This window comes from Onychomys torridus, chromosome 18, assembly GCF_903995425.1.
Source record: "Onychomys torridus chromosome 18, mOncTor1.1, whole genome shotgun sequence".
NCBI lineage: Eukaryota > Metazoa > Chordata > Mammalia > Rodentia > Cricetidae > Onychomys > Onychomys torridus.
The window spans coordinates 30,985,766-31,008,084 of NC_050460.1; the positions used below are offsets into that span (position 1 = coordinate 30,985,766).

At 40.4% G+C, this 22,319-nt stretch overlaps 1 protein-coding gene across 1 annotated transcript in view; it reads right to left on the reverse strand.

The window, feature by feature from the left end:
• Uggt1 (UDP-glucose glycoprotein glucosyltransferase 1) overlaps positions 1-21,290 on the reverse strand; it is a 135,705-nt gene extending 114,415 nt beyond the window's left edge. Inside the window, exons 1-4 of the mRNA XM_036167340.1 lie at positions 21,060-21,290; positions 11,911-12,046; positions 7,371-7,453; positions 4,662-4,792 (exon numbers count right to left, since the gene is read on the reverse strand). Coding sequence (XP_036023233.1) covers positions 4,662-4,792; positions 7,371-7,453; positions 11,911-12,046; positions 21,060-21,135 — 426 coding nt within the window. The 5' untranslated portion in view covers positions 21,136-21,290. The remainder of the gene's footprint in view (positions 1-4,661; positions 4,793-7,370; positions 7,454-11,910; positions 12,047-21,059) is intronic.
• Between the last annotated feature and the right edge of the window lie 1,029 nt (positions 21,291-22,319).

Sequence of the window (22,319 nt, forward strand, 5' to 3'; positions counted from 1 at the left end):
TGGTCCAACATACATAAGTCAATAATAGAAACTGACCACACAAACAGACTTAAAGACAAAAACTACATGATTATCTCATCAGAAGCAGAAAGGGCCTTTGACAAAATCCAAGATCCCTTCATTAAAAAAGTCCTGGAGAGACCAGGGACACAAGGGACATACCTCAACAAAGGCAACTTACAGGAAGCCCACAGCCAACATCATCCTAAACAGAGAAACTCAAAGCATTTTCACGAAAATCAAGAACAAGAGAAGGATGTCCACTCTCCATACCTATTCAATATGGTACATGAAGTCTCAGCTTAGCTAGAGCAATGACAACTGAAGGAGAAAAGAGGAGACAAATAGGAAAGGAAAAAGTCAAAGTGTCCTGACTTACAGATGACACGATTTAATACATAAAAACCCGTAAAGATTCCACCAGGAAACTTCTACAGCTGATAAACACCTTCAGCAAAATAGCAAGACATAAAAATGAACACACAAAAATCACTGGCCTTCCTATAGACAAATGTACTGAGAAAGACGTCAAGGCAACAGTACCATTCAGTATTGCCTCACCAAAAAAAGAAAAGAAAGAGAAAGAAAAGAAAAAAGAAAAAGCCACCTATCTTGGGGTAACTCTAACCAAGCAGTGATAGACTTGTTAGTAAAAACTTTAAGGCACTGACAAGGGACACCTTCAAATGAGAGCAAAGTGGCAGCCCACAGAATGGGAAAAGAATCTTTGCCAAATTCATATCTGATAGAGGGTAGTATCTAGAATGTATACAGATCTAGAAAGACTGACCATCAAAAAAAACAATAATCCAATTCAAAAATGGGATACAAAGCCAGCAAAGTGGTGCACACCTTTAATCCTGGCACTCAGGAGGCAGACACAGGTGGATTTCTGTAGTCTACAAAGTGAGTTCCAGGATAGCCAGAGCTACATAATGAGACCCTATCTCGAAAAAACAAAAACAAAAAAGGGGGATATGGAAATAAACAATTGACAAAAGTTGAAACACGTATGTTGAGAAACTCTAAAATAATGTCAACATCCTTAGTCATCAGGGAAATAGAAATAAAATCTTCTCTGAGATTATGGTCAGAATGGCCATAATCAATAAAACAAATGACAATACACACTGGTGAAGATGCAGACAAAGGGGAACACCCATCCTTTACTGGTAGAAATGCAACTTGGTACAGCCACTATAGTAATCAGTGTGGCAGTTCCACAGGAAGCTGGAAAACCACCTCAAGATCAAGCTATACCACTTGGGAATATTCCCAAAGGACTCTACAGTCTACTAAGAGATAAATATGCTCATGCATGTTCATTGCTGCTCTATTCATAATAGCCAGAAATTAAAAATAGTCCATCAACTGATCATTGGATAATGAAAATGTTGTACATTTACACAATATCATTCTGCTGTTAAGAAAAATCAAATTATGAAATTTGCAGGTAAATGGATAGAACTAGAAGCAATCATCCTGAGTGAGGTAACTCAGGCCCCAAAAGACAAATAATGCAGGTGTTCTCTTTTATGTGGACATTAGCTTTCAAGCTTTAGGTTTTATGTTTCAATCCTAATAACCATAGAAATTAGGTAACTACCGAGGGACCAGCAGGGAGATGCAGATCTTCTAAGGAAGAGGAAATAGAATATAGAGTTATAAAGGGGATCCAGAATAGGAGGATTAAATGAGGAGAGGAATGGAAGGGCAGGGTAAAGGAGGAAAAACAGGTAGCGACAACTAACATTAAAGGTCTTTTGTAAAGCCATATGGAAACCCACTATTGTAGAAACTTCCTAAAATATATATGAATGAAATTTAAGTGACGTCACCATATAATGAGGAAGACATGTAACAACTAGACATCTTATGCCACTAAGTTGAACCTCCAGTGCCAGGAATGGGTTACATCTTATTGAGTTGTTGGTCAAAAGGGTACCCCACACACAACATCACACCAACGTTATTGGTTACTCTCCATAACTTGATGGTAAGGCCCTACTGCTGAAGACACAACTTACTTAAGTCATCAAACAGGAAGAAATTGAACTAGGAGCTTCACCCTTACTGACTAGTGTTCACAATGATGAAGGTACTTTGCATGCTACTGGAGGAGAAAATAAATCATCAATTTCACCAAGCTACAAACCCTGCAATCTCCAACAAAGACCTGGCCACAAAATATACTGATGTAATAGTGAAAAGCGCTATGGATTAACCAACTACTTTTTAATTGGATTAAAGGTCCACTTGATGAGATGGAACCCATACAAGACAATGCTAAAGTGGCCAGAACCTGAGACTAGATAGGTAGGTCATGGGCCTAGGAGAAAACATACTATTATTCCACTAAAGGAACATAGCAATAAAATTACTTCTCATGACATATTGCTATACCCATAGAGCAGAGTATCACTCACTCAATCCTCATCAGAAGATTCTTCTAGCAGTTGATGATAACTAACAACAAGATCCACAACTGGACAACGGAGCACTCAGCTCTAAATGGGGTGTCTTTATCAAACCCCTCCCATCAAGGCTCAAGGATCTATGTGGAAGAAGAGGCAGAGGTGGTGGATAACACCCAGGAATCAGGGTCTTCCATACTGATAAGCATATGAACCCAGAGACTGTAACATCATGCACAAGACCTGCACAGGTTAAAGCAGACAAAGTCCCAGCACTAAGAAGGGGAGGTGTACACAAAGTCCCACCCTAACCAAATGATAGCTGCTGGGAATGGGATAATCATCTTTCTCCAGTGGGGTATCACTGGGTATATTTCCATATTCCAGAACAGGTCCCATGCCCAGGAGTAGTTGGCCAACACAAAACGAACTCCATGGGTTTTTTGTTGGCTTTTTGTTTGTTTTAATATTATGTCATAACTGATTTCTCTTTTATAGTTTGTTTTGATTTTCTATCTTTTGTGCAGTGGGTGGCTTACTGTTCTTCCTTTTTTATTTGTTTGTTTTTTGAGAGAGAAAGAACATGAAGTTGGGTGGGTAGGGAACTTAGGGGATCTGGGAGGAACTGGGAGAGTGGAAAGAGAATATGATCAATTATATGAAAAAAGTTTAAATAAAAAACTTAAGAATTAGAAAGAAATGGGGGGGAGGGAAAAGAAAGGAAAGGAGGAGGGGAGAGTCTGAGGAAAGGAGGAAAAGAGAAAAAGAAAAGCAGACAGACATTTCAGTCCAGATGAGTGACTAGAATATTACCTATAGACGTGTCTAAGGAAAGCAATGGAATTCTGACTGAGTCTCTAGACCAGCTACCTGGTTACAGGAAACAGGAGATAGAGGAATAAGCTAGTCTGCACATAAATGTGTGATAACAAACCTGAGTGCATGAGAAGTAAGATGCAGTCCACGGGATACACCAGAAAAAGGAAAGAGGAGCTGGGTTAGCAATAACACCTATAATCCCAACACTTGGGAGGCTGGAGGAGGAGGATTGAGAATTCAAAGGTAGCCTGTGCTACAAAGAATAAGGTTATTTCAAAAAACAAACCAAACAACACCAAAAACAACCAAGAGACCCTCTCACAAAATTTTAAAATTTTCTAATACAGGACAAAATTTAAACTCTATTGGGTGCAGACGCATTCTTGGGCAATAAAACAATTTAAAAACAAAACTACAGGGGATGATTCGGACAAGAAGTGGCAGCATGGCTTCTTTAGGAGAACAAACTGCGGCTATGAGAGACAGCACATGGAGGACTTCAAAGATAGAAAGTGAAAATCGCTTCTTAGCCTGGTGAAGGTTACAAAGGTGCTCACTTCACAGTGACCTATCGTATGATTCATCCGTTGTGGATGGTTTTCTGTATCTGCTCTGTTTTATAGTACAAGATGGTTTTAAATTAACATTTCTTTCATACAAATGTCTAATTGATATATACACATCAGATTCTCTCTTGTGTTCCCCTTTCAAAATCCAAACAAGACCCCTGCAGTAACATTCTGAAGGCGTCTTGATGTTGCTATGCTCCTTTTTCTTTTTCCTTGTCATTTATCCCAGAAGATCCCAGATCACTTTACTAAAATGCTTCTCAAACATTCCCTTGGTGTTGCCTGACACTTACTGTTTCTTGTGTCTCCTGCTTTTAGTTCCAAAGGTTGTGATCAGATTCAGGTTCACTGGTTTAGCAAGATTACTTCTTCCAGACTGTGTTGCATAATAGCATCTGCCTGTCACTTCCCCTATGACAATATTCTTTTCATTCCTCACATGAAAGCAAATGTACATCATTCCTTACAAATTTCTGCATCCAAGTCCAACCCCGGTGCAAGAAAAATGAAAATATATGTGTGTGTGTGTGTGTGTGTGTGTGTGTGTGTGTGTGTGATTGGTAAGGAGATATGGCTCAGTAGTAGAATTTACTTATTTGCCTAGCATGTCCAAGGCCCTGTGTTCCATCTCCAAAACCAGAGACAGAGGGAAACACCTGCAATTTAAAGACTTTAATGATTGAAAAACATCAGTTTTGTTCATTATTTAACAATAAATCATAAATCCCAGAAAATGTCAGATAAAGAAAGTGGTTAACTGTGAGTCAATCCCAAGAGAACTACAATCAACAGACAACTGAATCACCATGTCACACCCCCTACAAAACGCTGTCTTCTGGATACAATGATGTCTTGTTACCTGTTGGAAGGCTTGAATTGAGGCCGAGTAGGAACGAAGAGAGAGACAAAATTTCAACAAATTCTGCTGCAAAGGAGACAGAAACTGAAACGCAGCTTCCAATATCGCATCGTAATAGGAATGATCAGTATCTGTCAAAGAAGCACATTAACCAGAACAATCGCACGACTGCAGATAACCAAACAAGACAGTTCATAAAGCACAGAACCAACACAGATGACGAACTGCTCCCACCTCAAGTGACTAAAATGACCTGAGGTCCACAATACAGACGGACACTTCTTTCCTTCCTCTAAACTGCTCCGCCTGCCTGGACTGCTACTTTCCTACTTGCCAGGATGACTTACTACTGAAAGAATTCAGCTATGAAATCTGTCATTTAGGAAAGTAGACTTCCGCTCTATACTATGGTTCCACAGACCAATATCAATATCTCTGCTTGGGTCCAAGAATATTTGTCTGGCACATCATTTACTAAAGTACTTATTTACTGACTTTGGACACCCATAGAAAGAAGCAATGATTTATATCTTTGTACTCTCAGAACCTAGATTGTGCTCTCTACTCAAATAACTAAATAAAACACTAAGGAGTACAACCGATATTAAAGAACATCGATAGTATCATAACATTTGAGAAGAATTTAAACGAAAAAGCTAGGCAAAGTTAATTAGAAGGAAAAGACATCTGTGCACTAGTCCTCTAATAAATATAAAGCAAAATTACAAAACATAGCAGTCATTTTTGCCAAAGACTGTGATATAAAAGTGTGTGTGTGTGTGTGTGTGTGTGTGTGTGTGTGTGTGTGTGGCCAAAAAAACCACTATGGAATAAATGTTAAATGGCTTTTAAAAGCAAGCAAAAAAAAAAAAAAAAATACAAGAAATAGAGACAAGGAAGAGTATCCAACTTTTTATTTAGCATTGACTACAGCATGACTTATATGAGTCATTCAAAAAATAAAATCTTCAATAGGAAAAATATTAACTTTGGCATGTGTGTGAGTGTGGTGTATACTCATGTATATGTGTGAACACACTTGTGTCAATTGGACATGAACATGACTACATGTGTATGCAGGCCCAAAATTTATACCAAGCGTCTTCCTTGATCTCAATCTCTTGTTGAAGAAAACTCTCTCACTGAGCCCGGAGCCTGCCAATTGCAGCTAATCTACCAGCCAGTCTGACCCAGGTATTCCCGCTCTCTGGCTCCTGAGTGCTAAGCTGACAGTGGCTATCACATCTGCCTGGCTTTTATATGGTCTGGGATCTAATGCTGGCCCTCCTGTTTACACATTGTGTGCTTTATCCTCTGAGTTATTTCCCTAGCCCCAATATTTATACTTTTAAAAGCAGAATATAAAAGGTTCCATATCACATTAACATCATCTTACATTAAAAAAAAAAAAAAAACAGGAAGAAATACCTCAAAATGGACCCAGAAATTAATAATGCCAATCTTTAGATGGCAGAACTATGAATAACAAAATATTTGACATACTTTTATAATCACTTCTAATAATTCACATCCCTGTAACATTAACCAAGAATGTGTATCATTTATATTGAAATTTCATTTTAAATGTTAAGACTTGAGGTTTTATTTTAAAACCATATTGATAAATTTAATTCATGAAATTATAAAATTCTTTAATATTTATTGTTTTTTATTATGTGTTTGTCTGTGTGTTGGTACATACACATGACTGCCTTCAGAGCCAGAGGCATCAGATTCCCTTGGAGCTAGAGTTACAGACAGTTGTGAACTGCTGGTTATGGGAGCTGGGAATTGAACTCAGGTCATCTGAAAAGCACTCTGAACCACTGAGCCATATCTCCAGTTCTGTGAAATAATTTGTTACAAACAATTCTAGTTCACTCCAACTTATACAATGACTACAACTTATAGATGCTTTGTCACTGTGTAACAATGAAATACATTTACACAAATTATGACAACTAAGGTCACTGGGAGGCATCTTCAGGCACCACTCTCATGTATGTGCTTCATCCTTGACCAGAGCATCATTGGCTAGATGGCTCATCACTATACTCCTCTATTAGTATCTTTGACTAGCAATGTCTACAACCCATATAACATCGTTTATGTTAGAAAATGTTCAAGAAAGCATACCATCCATAAACTAAAACTGAGCGATACAATATACATCTTAATTTGACATCAGATGTCTAATTAGTTCATAACAAGAGGAAGAATCAATGAGACACATAAAGTTAATACTGAATGATCTAAAATAAAATGTACTTTCACTAAGTAGTCCCAAAGCACATTAATAAAAGAGCACAACAGAGCAAAAGCAATGGGAAGAAAGGCATTATTTGCAGTCAAAGCTACAAACTGCACACAGAGAAATAATGATTTGTGGTGTCTGGCAACAGCCCCAAGTACTCAAGATGTTGAAGCAGTAGGACTGTGTAATCAGCCTGGTCACAAAGCAAGACCTCACTTCTTGAAAAGGAAAATAAAAATGTATTGGTTTAAGTCAGCAGGGTTTGGGCATAGCTCAGTGGCATAGCATAGCTTCCTATGCGCTGTTTTCAATCGTCCTACCATGGTAACTCTAGTCATTAAAGAAAATAATACTTTCCATTAACTGCCATGTTACAGATACTATACAAAGGAGACCATTTTTTTCTAACATTTCCCCAGACCACAAAGTCAAACAAGTATGTGCTTCAATTTTACCGTGATGATCTGATGATCCAATATTTTGACTGGCTTCTACAAAACTCCAAAATTTCTCTTGACTGTCTTCTGCTAAGAACTCACTGGAAGAAAAGTGGGAGATATCAGCAATGAGACAATAGCTTCCGTCACAAGCTATATTACTAGGAAGAATAAAAGGGGATTTACATTCCCAAATGTCTTCAGTTTGGCTTTTAATATATATACATTTATACACAAACATATATATATATATATATATATATATATATTTATGTATAATATATATTTTCTTAATGAAAATAACCTTCATTATTTCATATTAGCTATTAATAACAGCTTAATAACTTGTTCACACAGTAGCTATTTCTTAAGAAACCTAGAACAATAAAGATGTTATAATAGGGAGCCCTAATATACAATGACTTATGAAGCCCATTAGCAGAGCTCATCAGCAGTGAAAGCAGGAGGAGGAACCGAACCAGCCATTCCAGCAATAGTTCTGCCTACATCTGTTCTGAAAGATCTTACAAAGAGCAAACATGTTTAGCCTAAGATTCCCCCACAGTAAACATGAATCCTAAAAAATTTCTTGAAGAATAAAGGCGTATCTTTTAATGTCTTAAAAAAACCAAATTTTCAAGATCACCAATTTTTTTAGCTTAAATTAGTACACATCTAACAAACGTAAGAATTATCATCTCTTTTAGCTTTACACTATTATCCTAAACAATGGCCTTTCTGAATTTCCTTTCACTCAAGTCTAAATAAAGCTCCTGAAATAAAATAAATTTAATGTGCAAATGAATGATTCATACAAACTGGTGATTGTCACTTGAAGCCCAGGGCTAACGTGGTGGTTATCGCTCACTGTCTTAAAGCAAACTACATATCTAGATCTCAGCTTACCTAGCCAAAGGAAGACTTGCCCATTATTTGCCAACACTGAGGTATGCAACAGCCACTTTACTCCACAGTAAAACACAGAAATATGGGAAAATAAGACACAATTCCTGGTAATGTGCAGCTTCTCTGGAAATAGGTTTCAAAACTTTCCCACTATTATTAATGTACCAGATTTGGTGCCTCCATGAGTCTTACTTTTCTAGGCTGTCTAGCAACTGACATAAACACTAGACTCACCTTAGAATAGCTTACACTCTAAGAAAACCGATACTAAGATGGCATGCTATGCAAATGAACACCAATTCATGAACTAAGGGGAGGAGGGCATACTCACCAGTGGGAGACCAAAACAAGGACTCACTCGGGCTAAATATGCTTCTCATATAATCATAAACAATTTCCTTGAAACATATTTTTTATCCTATTTCAGTAAGATTGTGGTCTTAAGAAAACAACTAAATCCATTGAAATAATCCAGCAGAAAAGAGAATAACAGAAGATTTTATTACAAGGAATAACACTATCTTTTGTGTAGTATAATTAACTTTGCTTTTCAGCTTTGTATTCCTATGCCAGTGATTAAAGATTCTGTGGATTTGCTATAAAACATTTCAGTTGGGAAAGAGGATGGTACTAGTTACTGCACTCACATTGGTTTTTCTGTTCTTTGATGCTGGGTGTGTAACTTAGGGCCTCTAACAATCTAGAGAAGCACCTACTTACAGAGCCACATCCAACCTCAATCATTGTTAAAATGAGTCATGAGTACAGAAGAACCATTTCTTTATTGGTAAATATTTGTCATAATACAAAGTTGTTCATCTACAGAAAAAAAAAAAAATGTGGCAACCATATTCCGCATTTCCATTGTTAGTGTGGAAATCAGCTAAGTCTTACACAGGACTAGACAAGTAAGGAAGGAATGCTTAAGGAGTCTGTTCTCTGACAATGCACTTGGCATATTCACTCAAGTATAAGTCCTCACAGCCACTCTCAATTACAACCACTTTCCAAATGGGGAAGCTGCTAAGAACTTGTTAAAGTTTTTCATCTATGAAAAAGGGAGTTAACTGGGCTTGGTGACTCATGCCTATTAATACCAATAATTATTACTCAGAGGCAGAGGCAGGAGGATCACAAGTTTGAGGTTAGCTTAGTCTCTACATAGCAAGACTCTATGTGTGTGTGTGTGTGTGTGTGTGTGTGTGTGTGTGTGTGTGTATCTCATACATACAGTGAGAGAAAGAGTGTATGTTCCTACAAGCAACCTGATTTTCCTCTAGAATCTGTAAATCTGGTAGTAATCTTGTTTCCTTAGACTAGGTATAAATTCAAGTAGATTTGATTTATTTCTACATCCTTTGGCTATTTTAGTATCTATTTCTATTAGTAACGATAGCTGCTCAAAACATTCAAGAGTTTTACTTCAGTTAAATATATAAATATTTAGGTAATATATAGATATATATATTTAGTATACATAGAGATATATGGAGAGATATATATATATATCACTTCATGAGCAATCACAGAGCTAAAAATCCCTTCATAATCATCAAGCACAATCTAAAACTATACACAGGAATGTTTTTAGTCCCTTAGGATTAGATACAAGGAAAACAAGGTCTGTAACAGCTTCATGGTACACAGAGCTCTTCACCCTCATCCACAAGACAGTGTCGAAATCCATCATCATAGACAGGAGGCAAGAATGGTGGCCTCAGCTAGCTCCAGAACAGTGGTTCTCAATCTTACTAATGCTGCGACCCTTTAATCAGTTCCTCACGTTGTGGTGACCTCAACCATAAAGTTATTTTCACTGCTACCATTTTGTTACTATTATGAATCGTAATGTAAATATTTTCCAATGGTTTGTGAAAGGGTCATTTGAAGCCAGAAAGAGGGGTTCAATCCACAGGTTGAGAACCACTGCTCTGGAGGTAACTGCAGAGTGATACAAATACACAAGGCTTCTTTTGGAGTTGCCTACAAGGCCCATTACCTTGACTACCTACTGGAGAAGAGGCCAAAATGTAACAACTCAAAATGGCAAACTGCCAGAGACACCACGAAATGGGGAGATGTTTATGATGGGGAAGTTGATGCAAACATCAAAAAAAGACTATATACTCAGCTATGGTCAAAGAAACTGGACACAAATTGAGGAATTAGAGCTGAAAATATTAGACATACTTTCTCAACTTCATCATGGGTATGTACCACAAAAATCTTCTAGGGGTTGAAGATGTTAAGAGTGCTCATCTAAACTGGGTGGCAGTGGTGCACACCTTTAATCCCAGCACTCGGAAGGCAGAGCCAGGAGGATCTCTGTGAGTTCGAGGCCAGCCTGGTCTACAGAGCGAGATACAGGACAGGCACCAAAAAGTGCTTGCCTAGCATGCATGAAATCCTTGGTTCATTATCCTCAGCATTACATAAGCCAGGCATGACAGCACATGGCTCTGATCCCAACACTGAGTAGGTGGAAGCAAGATCAAAAGTTTAAGGTCATCCTTGGCTACACAGCAAGTTTGAGGCAAGTTCAGGATACATGAGACCCTGTCTTTTAAACAAAACAACAACAAAAAACCACGGATTACTAAAAAACCATTTAGTACATTTTTATCAATTTAAGACTTAATTATTTTATAATCAAAGTACAGCCTGATTGTTTGTGACAGAGAATCGCTATGTAGCCCAGTCAGGCCTACACACAGTTCTCCTACCTTAACCCCTCCATATACTGGATTTACAGGTATATACCATCGTGCTTGGCTATAATTATTTTTGGAGGGGAGGGGTGGCATTAAGGATTGAACCTAGGGCTTCACAGTTGGCAGACAAGCAAGCATTGTACCACTAAGTTATACTCCCATCTTTTATTGCTGTTACTGCTGGATGATGATGTTTTCAGATAGTGTCTGGATAACATGCCCAGGTAGCCTTAAATTTTCCATCCTTCCATCTAGGCACCTGGTGCTACAGGTATGTCACCATTCCCAGCTTTAAGATAACTCTTTTTTATCACAGTCTCATGTATCTCAGACTGATTTTGAATTCTCTATATGCTAAAGGATGACCTTTGAACTCCTGATCTGCCTGCCTCAACCTCTCAAATGCTGAGATTAAAGACCTGTGCTCCTCACCCTATGAGTTTATGTAGTGCCAAGGACCAATATGGTTACACAAGAAAATACCATATGGTACAAAAAAAAAATTTAAATGTGTATATATGTTGATACAAATTAGTAAGATGTGACTTACTATAAAAGTAAGTAAAAACAGTAATAACCTCCAAATTTAAGGAAGTACTCAGATCTGGGAGACTACAATGTAGAACAGGACTACCTTAAAACAAGTTAAAACTACTTCTAACTTCTTCAGCTCCTTCTTCCTCCACCCCCATTCTCTTACCCTAGGGTCTTGTTCTTATGAGCAATGTTCCTAAACCTGCCTATGGATCAGCCCTGTGCAGCTGGCAGGCAGAATCTGCATCTTCGGAGCCCTTACAGAGCACACCCATACAGAGCACAGTGGGTGTTGTAAGGGACACTTACCATGCAAATGAAAAGTGTAAGCTCACTACTGAGTATTCATTTACTACCAGACCCTAAGTTTATACTATTCCATTATACAGAAGAGAATACCCTCTTACCTGGCTTCCAATAGCAGTGGAGCAGAAAACCACTTTGTGGTAAGAGAGGTTGTAATGGCTTTTGAATTAGCCTCTGCTAAGGAAAACAGGCACAGTGAAGCCAGTGCAATCACAAGTCCCATGTTGTAACAGAGCCCTACAAAGGGAAAAAGAGAAGGCAATGTTAAAACTTCACAAGGAAGCACAAAACAATGTTAATGCTTAGGGACACAAAGTTACATTGCAGGTACAGAAACAAAATGCTTCTGCAACCAACAGCCTTAACACCTTGATGGCCCAAAGACCGTGCTGAGTGCCCGAGACAAGGAAAGCTAGGGAGTTAAAGTTGGCTACAGTCTTTCCTACGGGGTGCCACTTCCCTTCCTGAAGGGTGGCACCACAGAGAGGTCACACAGCAGGCTGCATGCAACTTCATAAAGTACGAGGAAACACAAAGCTAAGACAGATGAAGTATGAATGACTAGCAGTGCTATAGGCTGAATCCTAATCTACAAAACAAAAGGGGGGGGGGGCAATGTTGCATTCATAACCCTCTACATCAGAATGACTTGGAGATAGAGCCTTTACAAAGTGATAAAATTTTGGTCATCAGGATAGTCATTAGTACAGTAATCCAGTGTCACTAGTGTTAAGAAAGGGAGATGGGTGGACAGACCCAGAGTACCTGTGAAGAGAAAAGTTAACACTGGAACTATATGGCAAGTCGAGGAGTATCTGGGGGCCTGATGCTACTAGAGACTGAAATAGGCAAGCAAAAGTCCCCGCCCCCTTGTAGTTTCAGAGGGAATATGGTGCTGCCACACCTCACCTGAGTACTTGTAGCCTAAAAATTGGAAGACAATGAAGACTGCTCTAAGGAGCCACCCAGTTTACGGCTCTATATTTTGCTAGCTCTAAGAAATAATGCAGTGAGCTTCAAATGTAACAAACTCAAAGACTGGATCGGCAATGGACAAAGACCTCAATAGTGTCTCATGCCATCTGCTCCCATCTATGAAGTAGGGAGTCCAAGTTCCTAGGTAACAGCATACACCTCATAGCTCCCATCAGCAGCCTCTCCAAGCAAACTGACATTCTCAGAGACAGCATCCAGACCACTGCAGAAAACGTCATCAGTTACTGACTGACCTCAGTTTTCATGCTAGAAACCTACCAACGGAACTTCCTTAATCAGACACACACACTCTTCCCCAAGCTATATAGAGGTGAGCATCCTCGGTCTAGAACTGTGGCTCAGTGGTAGAACAATTGCCTAGCACAGCACTATGCCCATTCCACCACAGTGCCACAAAAAGAAAAGCAAAAGCTAGGCCAGGTGACTCAAGACTATAATCTTAACTACTCAAGAAGCTGGAGTGAAATTAGGATTAGAGTTTAAGACTAGCCTGGGCAACATGAGATGGGCAAGATGAGATCTCTTCTAAATTGAAAAAAAGAAAATAGCATCCAACTTTGGATGGGACACATAAGGATGAGAAGATGGAAAGTACTACACATTCTGTGCTTCTAAATGTTAGGCTCTGGCAGGCCCATCCTGGTTATACCCATTCCTTGATATTGGTTATAAAAATCTATTAATGAGCTGGACACAAAAGATATTGAGTGAGTCCAACAGGATCTACTTCTTTACCGATGTCACTTATGTTAAGAGCCTACTTTACACAATGCATACAGATTGAAAAATAATTGAAGCAAAATAAATTATACAAATAGAAAAGTATCTTTAAGAATCGTATTAAGTTTAAGCACTGCCAATTTCTCTACAAATACACAAAACAACAAACAAAAACTTGAACATTCCATGAGTAAATAAAGTACTCAGTCCTAAATGGGATGTCTTCATCAAATCCTCTCCTCCAGACTCAGGGAGCTAGAAAGAAAAATTGTAGGCTAGAGGTAATGAAAGCAAGTATCCTCTAGACACAAGAAAACAGTATCCTCTAGACACAACTGGACTAATGCACACAGGAATTCAGAAACAATGGCAGTAACACACGGCCTGCACAGGTTCAAGCCAGACTATGTCCCAGCACTGAGAGAGGGAAGTGGACACAGACTCTCATCCCTAACCAAGTAGCTATCTGCAACTGACACCCACTTGCAAAGGAAAAATGAGTCTACCTGGGTATATCGACCACTCAGGGTAAACCCCACACCCAGCAGTAAAGCTAACACAAAACAAACTCAATAGTGTTTTGGTAGACTTCTTGTCAAGTTGCTATATTTGGATATTTTTTGTCTTATTGGTCTTTTGCTTGTGTATTTTGATTTCCATTTTCTGTACTTTTTGCATGTGGGGGATGAAAGCTTCTTGTTTGTGGGGGGTTTTTTTGTTTGCTTGTTTGTTTTTTTAAAGAGAGATAGACCCAGGTGGTGGTAGCACAAGGCAGAGGCAGGTAGATCTGAGCTGGAGGCCAGCCTGGTATACAGAGAGAGTTCCAGGACAGCCAGGGCCACACAGAGAAACTCTGTCTCAGAAAAAAAAAAAAAAAAGAAAAAATATTTTTTTTAAAAAAAAGGAAAGAACACAGTTACCAAACACAATCTCAAACTACACTATGGAGCTACACTGAGAAAGAGAGGCTGGTCCTGGCATACACATAGTCAGGTAGACCAGTGGAACAGAGGACCTGAAACAAAGTTATGACAAAGTATGCCCACTTAAATTTTGACTGAAGAGACAAAAACATATATTGGGAAAAGGTCAGCTTATTCAACAAACAGTGCTGGCAAAACTGGGTTTCCACCTGCAGAAGACAAAATTAGATTACTTTTCACCTCGTACAAAAATCATCAGAAATCAATCAACCTTAATTAAAACCCGAAACTTCTGGAAGAAAACAGGGCATACTGGTCAAGATATTGGGATAGGCAAGATTTTTTTTTTTTTAAATAGGACACCAGTAGCATAGAAACTAACCCCAAGTATTGGACTAGACAAAAATCAAGTTTCTGCACAACAAAGGAGATAATCAGCAAAGCAAACAGCCCACAGAATGGGAAAAAAAAAAAACTTAGCCACCCTTCACACAAGGGCCAAATATCCAGAATTGACAAAGAATTACAGAAATTGAATAGCAAGGAAATAAAACTGCCGACCAACAAATGGCAAATAAAATGAATAGATGGTTTTCAAAAGAAGAAACACAAGGGGTTGGGAATTTAGCTCAGTGGTAAAGCACAAGGCCCGGGGTTCAATCCTCAGCTCCAAAAGAAAAAAAGAGAAAAAAAAAATGGCCAATAATTATTTCTCAAAGTGTTCAATATCCCTAGCCATCAGGGAAATACAACTTAAAACTACTTTGAGACAATACCTCAACCAGTCGGATGGCTATCATCAACAAATCTGACCATGTTGGACAAGATGTAGTAAGAAAGAACCCTTATTCACTGTTGGTGAGGATGTAATTAATATAGCCATTGTGGAAATCAGTTTGGAGATTTCCCAAAATAATTAAAAATATAACTGCCTTATAACCTAGCTATTTCACTCCGAGGTATATATCCAGAGCACTCCATAACCTGGCATAGAAATATTCGTGCCCCCACATTTACTGCTGTTTTATTCCATATAAAATATCAGAATCAACATAGTTGTCCATCAATAGATGGAAAATGAAAATTTTATACACACACACACAAACATGAATATTATTCAGCTGTAAAGCAAAACATAATTGTGGTTGATATATTGTGCACCCCAATAAACTTATCTGGGGGTCAGAGAACGAAACAGCCACCATATTAAACAGAGGTTAGGCAGTGGTAGCATTCCGGATGGATCTCTGTGAGTTCAAGGCCATATTGGAAACAAAGCCAGGCATGGTGGCACACACCTTTAATCCCAGCACTTGAGATCTCATGTCTTGCTTGGAAAAGACACATGCCTTTAATGCCAGGAAGTGATGGCAGGAAACAGAAAGGTATATAAGGCGTGAGGAACAGGAACTAGAGGTCTTTTTAAGCTTTTAGGCTTTTAGCAGCAGTTCAGCTGAGATCCACTTGAGTGAGATCCAGTCCTTCCAGTTTGATGAAACAAGATCAGCGAAGAAGTTGACCAGGTGAGGTTGGATGTGGCTCGTTCTGCTTCTCTGAACTTTCAGTGTTCACCCCAATACCTGGCTCTGGGTTTGCTTTTATTAATAAGACCTTTAAGATTCGTGTTACAGTAATCACAAAGTTTTCAAGAAAATAGATGGACTTAGATGTATAATATTAACTAAGGTCACACAATCAGAAAGAAAAAAACCCATATTGCCTCCCTAATAATGTAGAACCTAGCCAAAACATATGTATACGTGTAATCAAATGTACAGTGGGTATAGTATAACACGTAGAAAAGAGAAGGGGTGGGGAAGGACTAAACGCAGGGAACAGCCAGGATCTGTGAAAGAGGCTATGGAGCTCCAAGTGCTAATTTCTGAGTGTAGCAGCCATGTCTACTTTGTTAACCACAGCATGGCACCTGGCACAGCAGTAGTTATTCCACAGATGTGCTTTATGAAGGAAGTGTCACCATTGCCATTTAGAAATAAGAAAGCTCAGAGCAGTAACATTAGCAACGCTGGAGAATCAAGTCGCAAAGTGCAAAACCTTGCTTTGTTCTATTAGTGGGTTTGTTTTCTGAGACAAAGTCTTATTCTGTAACACAGGCTGCTTGGAACTGGGGAGCTTCCTGCTTCTGAGTACTGGGATTTTAAATGTGCACCACTGGGCTTGGCAGTTTTTAATATTCTACACTATCATGCTATTTCCCTTGGTTCTTTGGCTTTAGAAGTAAGGATTCATTCTCTGCAGGCTACAACTGAGCAAAGTACGTTATTTCAAGAACCTTAGCTCAAGAGTTTTTCTAAGTCAGGCATGCCACATGCCTTTAATCCCAGCACTCAGAAAGCAGAGACAGGCAGACCCTGAGTTCAAGGCCAGCATGATCTTCTCAGTGAGTTAGCTCCAAGGCAGCCAAAGTTACAGACCTTGACTCAAAAAAAAAAAAAAAAAAAAAAAGTTTTTGTTTTTGTTTTAAAGTGTTTGAAAGGAACAATGTCAATCTGAAGGGAATAAAACTGGACCCAGAGAAATCCACCCAACTTCACAGGTCCATACTTAGGTTGACTTAAGGGACTAAATGTGAGCTCCTCAATACGGGGAGTTTTGCCTGTGATGGACACCATGTCTAGCATGAAGTCTGGAACATGGGAGACACTAAAAATGAAATAACACAGGCTTCCTTTATAAAGGGATTAAGAAAACTACAGAGAAGAGGTGTGACACCAAGATTCACTATGATTTATGAAGATCAGGACCACATGGCTAGTGCACACAGCACTTGAAGGGGACTTATATTAATATAGATAAGCAGGGAAAGAGAGGGGAGGCTTCTAAAATGGAGGCTTCTTGTTCTTGGAAGACATTTCGAGGGGAACAGCTGGAAGGCATGGGAGCAGGTATCTGAAGAGGGCCAATAGGAGAAAGGCCCTATAAAATACCCAAGCCAGCAGCAACAGAGCAACCTTCCAGCCCTTGGACCTCTCCCATCACAAAGGAACAGAGTGGTTACTTCCTCCTCGACAACAGCTGTCATCCTGGCTGTACATCAGGAGGCAGAGGTAGACAGAGCTATAAGTTCAAAGCTAGCCTGGTCTACATGGTAAGTCCCAGGCCAGCCAAGGACATACAGTAAGACCCTATCTCAAAAACATTTTTTAAAAAGTAATCAAGGGGCTGGAGAGATATCGGCTCAGTGGTTTAGAACACTGATTGGTTTTCCAGAGGATTGGTCTTCCAGAGGACCCGGGTTCAATTCCCAGCACCCACATGGCAGCTTACAACTTTCTATAACTCCAGTGAAGGCTAAAACACCAATGCACATGAAATAAAATAAATATTAAAAAAAGAAAAACACTTACTAAAAAGTAATCAAATAGGCCGGACGGTGGTGGCACACGCCTGTAATCCCAGCACTCAGCAGGCAGAGGCAGGTGGATCTCCGTGAGTTCGAGGCCAGCCTGGTCTACAGAGCTAGTCCAGGACAGGCTCCAAAGCTACAGAAAAACCCTGTCTCGATAAACAAAAACAAAAAAACAAAAAAACAAAAAAAAAAAAAAGTAATAAAATAAAGCCAGGCAGTGGTGGCACACGCCTTCAATTCCAGCGCTCAGAAACAGAGGCAGGAGGATCTCTATGAGTTCAAGGCCACATTGGTCTACACAGTGAGTTCCAGAACAGTCATGACTACAGTGAAACCCCATCTTAAAAAACAAACAAACCAACAAACAAGGTAATTAAATAAAGTAGAACGTAACTAAGGAAAACTCTTATATATGCATTCATTTTTATTTCTAAGAATGTTTTTATTTAAAGATTTATTGTCTATGTGTATTGGTTCTTTGCCTGCCTGCCTGTATGTGTACTGTTTGTGCCTGCTGCCTAAGGAGGCCAGAAGAGAGTGTCACATCCCCCAGAACTGAAGTTATAGATGGTTGTGAGCCATCATATGGGTGCCAGAAATCAAAGATGGGTCTTCTGGAAGAATAGCCAGTGTCTTAACCACTGAGCCATCTCTCCAGCCCTCTGAGGAAGAGTCTCAACCATGACCTCAGGCCTCCACATACTGGTAAATGTACCTCCTAAACACATGCAAGAAAAAGCAAAATGGAAAAGACAAGATTGTAAGAAGGATAAAAGGAAAGGCTACATACCCAGAGGTATCACTTTTAATATATTTAAAGATTTATTATTTGTACTTACATGTATGTATGTGAGCTGCATGCATTTATATACATCATGTGTGTACAGGTGCCCAAGTAGACCAGAAAGCATTGGATTTCCTGGAACTACAGTTACAGGTGTTGTAACCTGTCTGTTGTGGGTGCAGAGAGCAGAACTCAGGTCCCCTGCCAGGACGGTAAATAATCTAAACTGCTGCCATCATCTCTCCAACCTACCCTGCAATGTTTCTTCAGAGAAAGTATATATTCTTGAGAAGTACAGCACCACTGGAGATGGGAACAAGATGAAAGCTGTACATTAAAGAGCAGCTCTGACAACCTGACCCCACACTTGACCTCATAAGTGATGCCGGAGGGAAGATTTGTCCAGAGAAATAAACAGGTAAGAACTTCACTGAAGTACTCCTTTGCTTGTATGTTTTCATTTTTATAAGTTGCACTAACATTCTGAGCCTAGTGGTCTTTAAGTGTTGCTTATAAAGATGAGTAGTCCAATGCTGGAGGCATGATGGACAGACAGCAAGCATTCTAACAAGTTCTAGGCCTGAGTCTATTATCAAGCATCTGCAAGCTCCCAGAGCATTTAAACTAAAGCTTGCTCGCTGATCCACAGTCAAATATAAAAACTCTAAGTAACAGGTGTTATGTCGAATGTTTTCACTTTCTGGGAAGCAGAATAGGCATGATGAGTCATTCCTAAGTAATCACCAAATTCCTTCCTTCTCTATCAAGACAGGTTCTTGTTATGACCCACGCTGGCCTCTTAACTTGCTGTGCAGTGGTCGATGACCTTGAATTCCAAATCCTACTGCCTCTACCTCCCTCCCAAGTGCTAGGATTACAGAAGTGCACCACCATACACCTAGTTTGCTTCATCTTTTTTAAACTAAAGAGTTAACCAACTCTTTAAAAAGAAAAAAATGAAAGAGAAAAATCTGCAGTCTGCAAGTCTATAGACTGAATTTCCACATGTTCAACAGTAGCAAAAAAAAATAAGAGGAGGCGTCCAATCCAAGTGAGAAGAAATTAACTAAACTTGACGCATGTACACCTAATAACCATTTGCTGTGGATCACATAAATTTGATTCCAACTCCAAGTACTTACTATTCATCTAAATGAAGATGATTAGATCCCTGCAAAGAAATTCTAGCTGAAATTTCTCCATAGCACCACCTATTCCCTTCTAGTTAAATGTGCGCTAAGACACCCTGTTACTAAAGTATGTTTACTTCCTTTAATAAAGTTTTAGGCCAGGGAGATAGTTCAATGAATAAAGGCACTTGCTACACAAGCCTGATGACCTCAGTTCAGTCAGTGTCCTCTGATCTCCGCATGCACACCAAGGCATTGCACACCAACTCTGTCTCTGTCTGTCTTTCTGTCTCTGTCTGTCTGTCTCACAGAAGGAAGTTCTAGCAAGAAGGCTCAGTGGGTAAAGGCTATTGTCATGCAAGCCTGGTGACCGAGGTGGGAGGAGAGCACTAACTCTACAAAACTGTCCTGCACACACAGAACAAAAACTAAATAAATAAAACTTTTAATTTATAAAAGAAAAGTTTCAGCTAAGTTTACCAAAAGCAAAGTAAGCCAAATGGAAAAGCTACAATCTGCTCCAGTTTGGTACAGTTAACTAGCTCTTCAAAATGTCTTCAAGCAAGCCCAGCTAGTCTGGGATACTTGAGAGCCTATCTCCAAAGGGGGAGGGGGAGCAAATAAATAAAAATATGTCTTCATGTGTGTGCATGTGTACAAGATATTTCTAGGGAAGAAAGAACTTTATACTAAAAGAGGCTTGCAAGTGCACAGATGTTTCCAAGGCACGGTAAGGGTTAGATCCCAGGTCTCAGAACAAGCAAAACATGCTCCTTCTCCAACCTGGTAACAAATGCAGAACAAGAGAGAGTTCTGCCAAGCAACGAGAAGAGCTCACGTCCATAATGTAATGGAGATGCACGCATATCTTCTGCTGGCAGGTCACAGGCTAAAAGTGAAGTGGATCGTCCAATTTTATTCCAAGAGATCTTATCACTCACAGAAAACGACAACCAAGATGCATCACCCGATTTCAATTAGGGAAAACAGAAACCTATTAAAAAAAAAAAAAACAACTGGTGCTCCAGAGTTATGCAAAGTGCTGGCTGTCAACCTACTTAGGGTCAGGCTTGGTCTAATCTAAACTCCTTGGGGCACTTCCTCCTCCTACACTTCAAACCGAATCAGGACAGCTGGAGAGAGCCCGCCGCCACTCGCACGGCACAGAAGACCGCTGGGGACAACTTGAGGCGCTCGCAAAGAGAACACTGCAGGAGAAACGGAGTCGGGGTAGACGAGGAAGCCCAAGGTGACTCGGACTCACGGTCGCCTCCCGCGCTGGCCCCTCTCCCTGTTTCCGAGGCCTCCCCCACGCCACCCGAGGTACCTGTCACCCGCCGCGCAGCTGAGGCACCCGCGGCTCTCGCATCCCCCCGGCTGCCCATGCCCGGACTGCGCTTCATCCACTCCAGTGCCAGCAACGACGCCCGGGCAGGGCGGGACAGCGGCGACCTCGGAGGAGGCTGCGCCAGTGAGAAACCGACACGCGCCTTTCCCGCCGCTCCTCACAAGCCGGTTTCTCAAAGCAGTCACCCAGTTGCCAGCCACCCCTGCACTTCCGCTTCCTAGAGGCGAAGGCAGGACAACTTCCGGCTATCGAGTGCGGGCTGGAGTTTGCCAGAGCGTCCTGCGGCCGCCATATTGCCGGCCGAAACGTCGCCCCTCTTTCCGGCCCCTCCCCTCTCTCGGTCGATCCGGAGAGCCAGCCTTCCAGTCTCTTGTTTTTAAGGTCCAGGGAGGAGTCTAGTCCACGTGGCTGGGCTCCAAGGCTTCGCCCCAAGGTTCTGGCGGATAGGTATTTCAACCCTTGTTTCTCAGATTTTTATCATTTCTCCCCCTCAAATTAAATAAATGTGCAGTTAAACTCCGGAGGCAAAGGCAGAGGCTGAACTCTGTGAGTTCAAGGCCAGCCAGGACTATGTGGAGAGACCTTGTCTCACAAGAAAAAAAAGTTATATGTTTGTTTCATAGTATGTGATGTTAGTTAATGCAGAGACCCATAATTGTTCGGAATGCTGAGAATAAATGATTGTTGACTTCTCAGCCCTGAACAAAGCATCAATATCACCACCTCCCAAGACCCAAGGAGCATCAGAAGAGAGCAGAGAAAACAAGTACACGCTCTTGCTGCCAAGCTGGAAGACCGGAGCTCAGTCCCCAGAATGCACAAAAACTCCAGGCATGGGCTGGGGAGCCGACTGGGTGGATAGAGTGGTTCCTGCCCAGGTATGAAGACCAGAGTTCAGATCCCCCAGAACCCTTATAAAAGAGTAGCCGCCTGTAATGCCAGTTCTCAGGAAGCAGAGACAATTTCCTAGGCAAGGTGGCTAGCTAGACTAACCAGAATTACTGAGCTCCAACTTATCAAGAATTCTACCTTGGGCTGGAGAGATGGCTCAGTGGTTAAGAACACTGGCTGCTCTTCCAGAGGACCCAGGTTTGATTCCCAGCACCCACATGGCAGCTCACAACTGTCTGTAACTCCAAAATTAAATAGATAGATAGATAGGGCTCAGGGAGGTTAAGTTTTTAAAAAGAAGAAAAAAAGCCGGGTGGTGGTGGCGCACACCTTTAATCCCAGCACTCG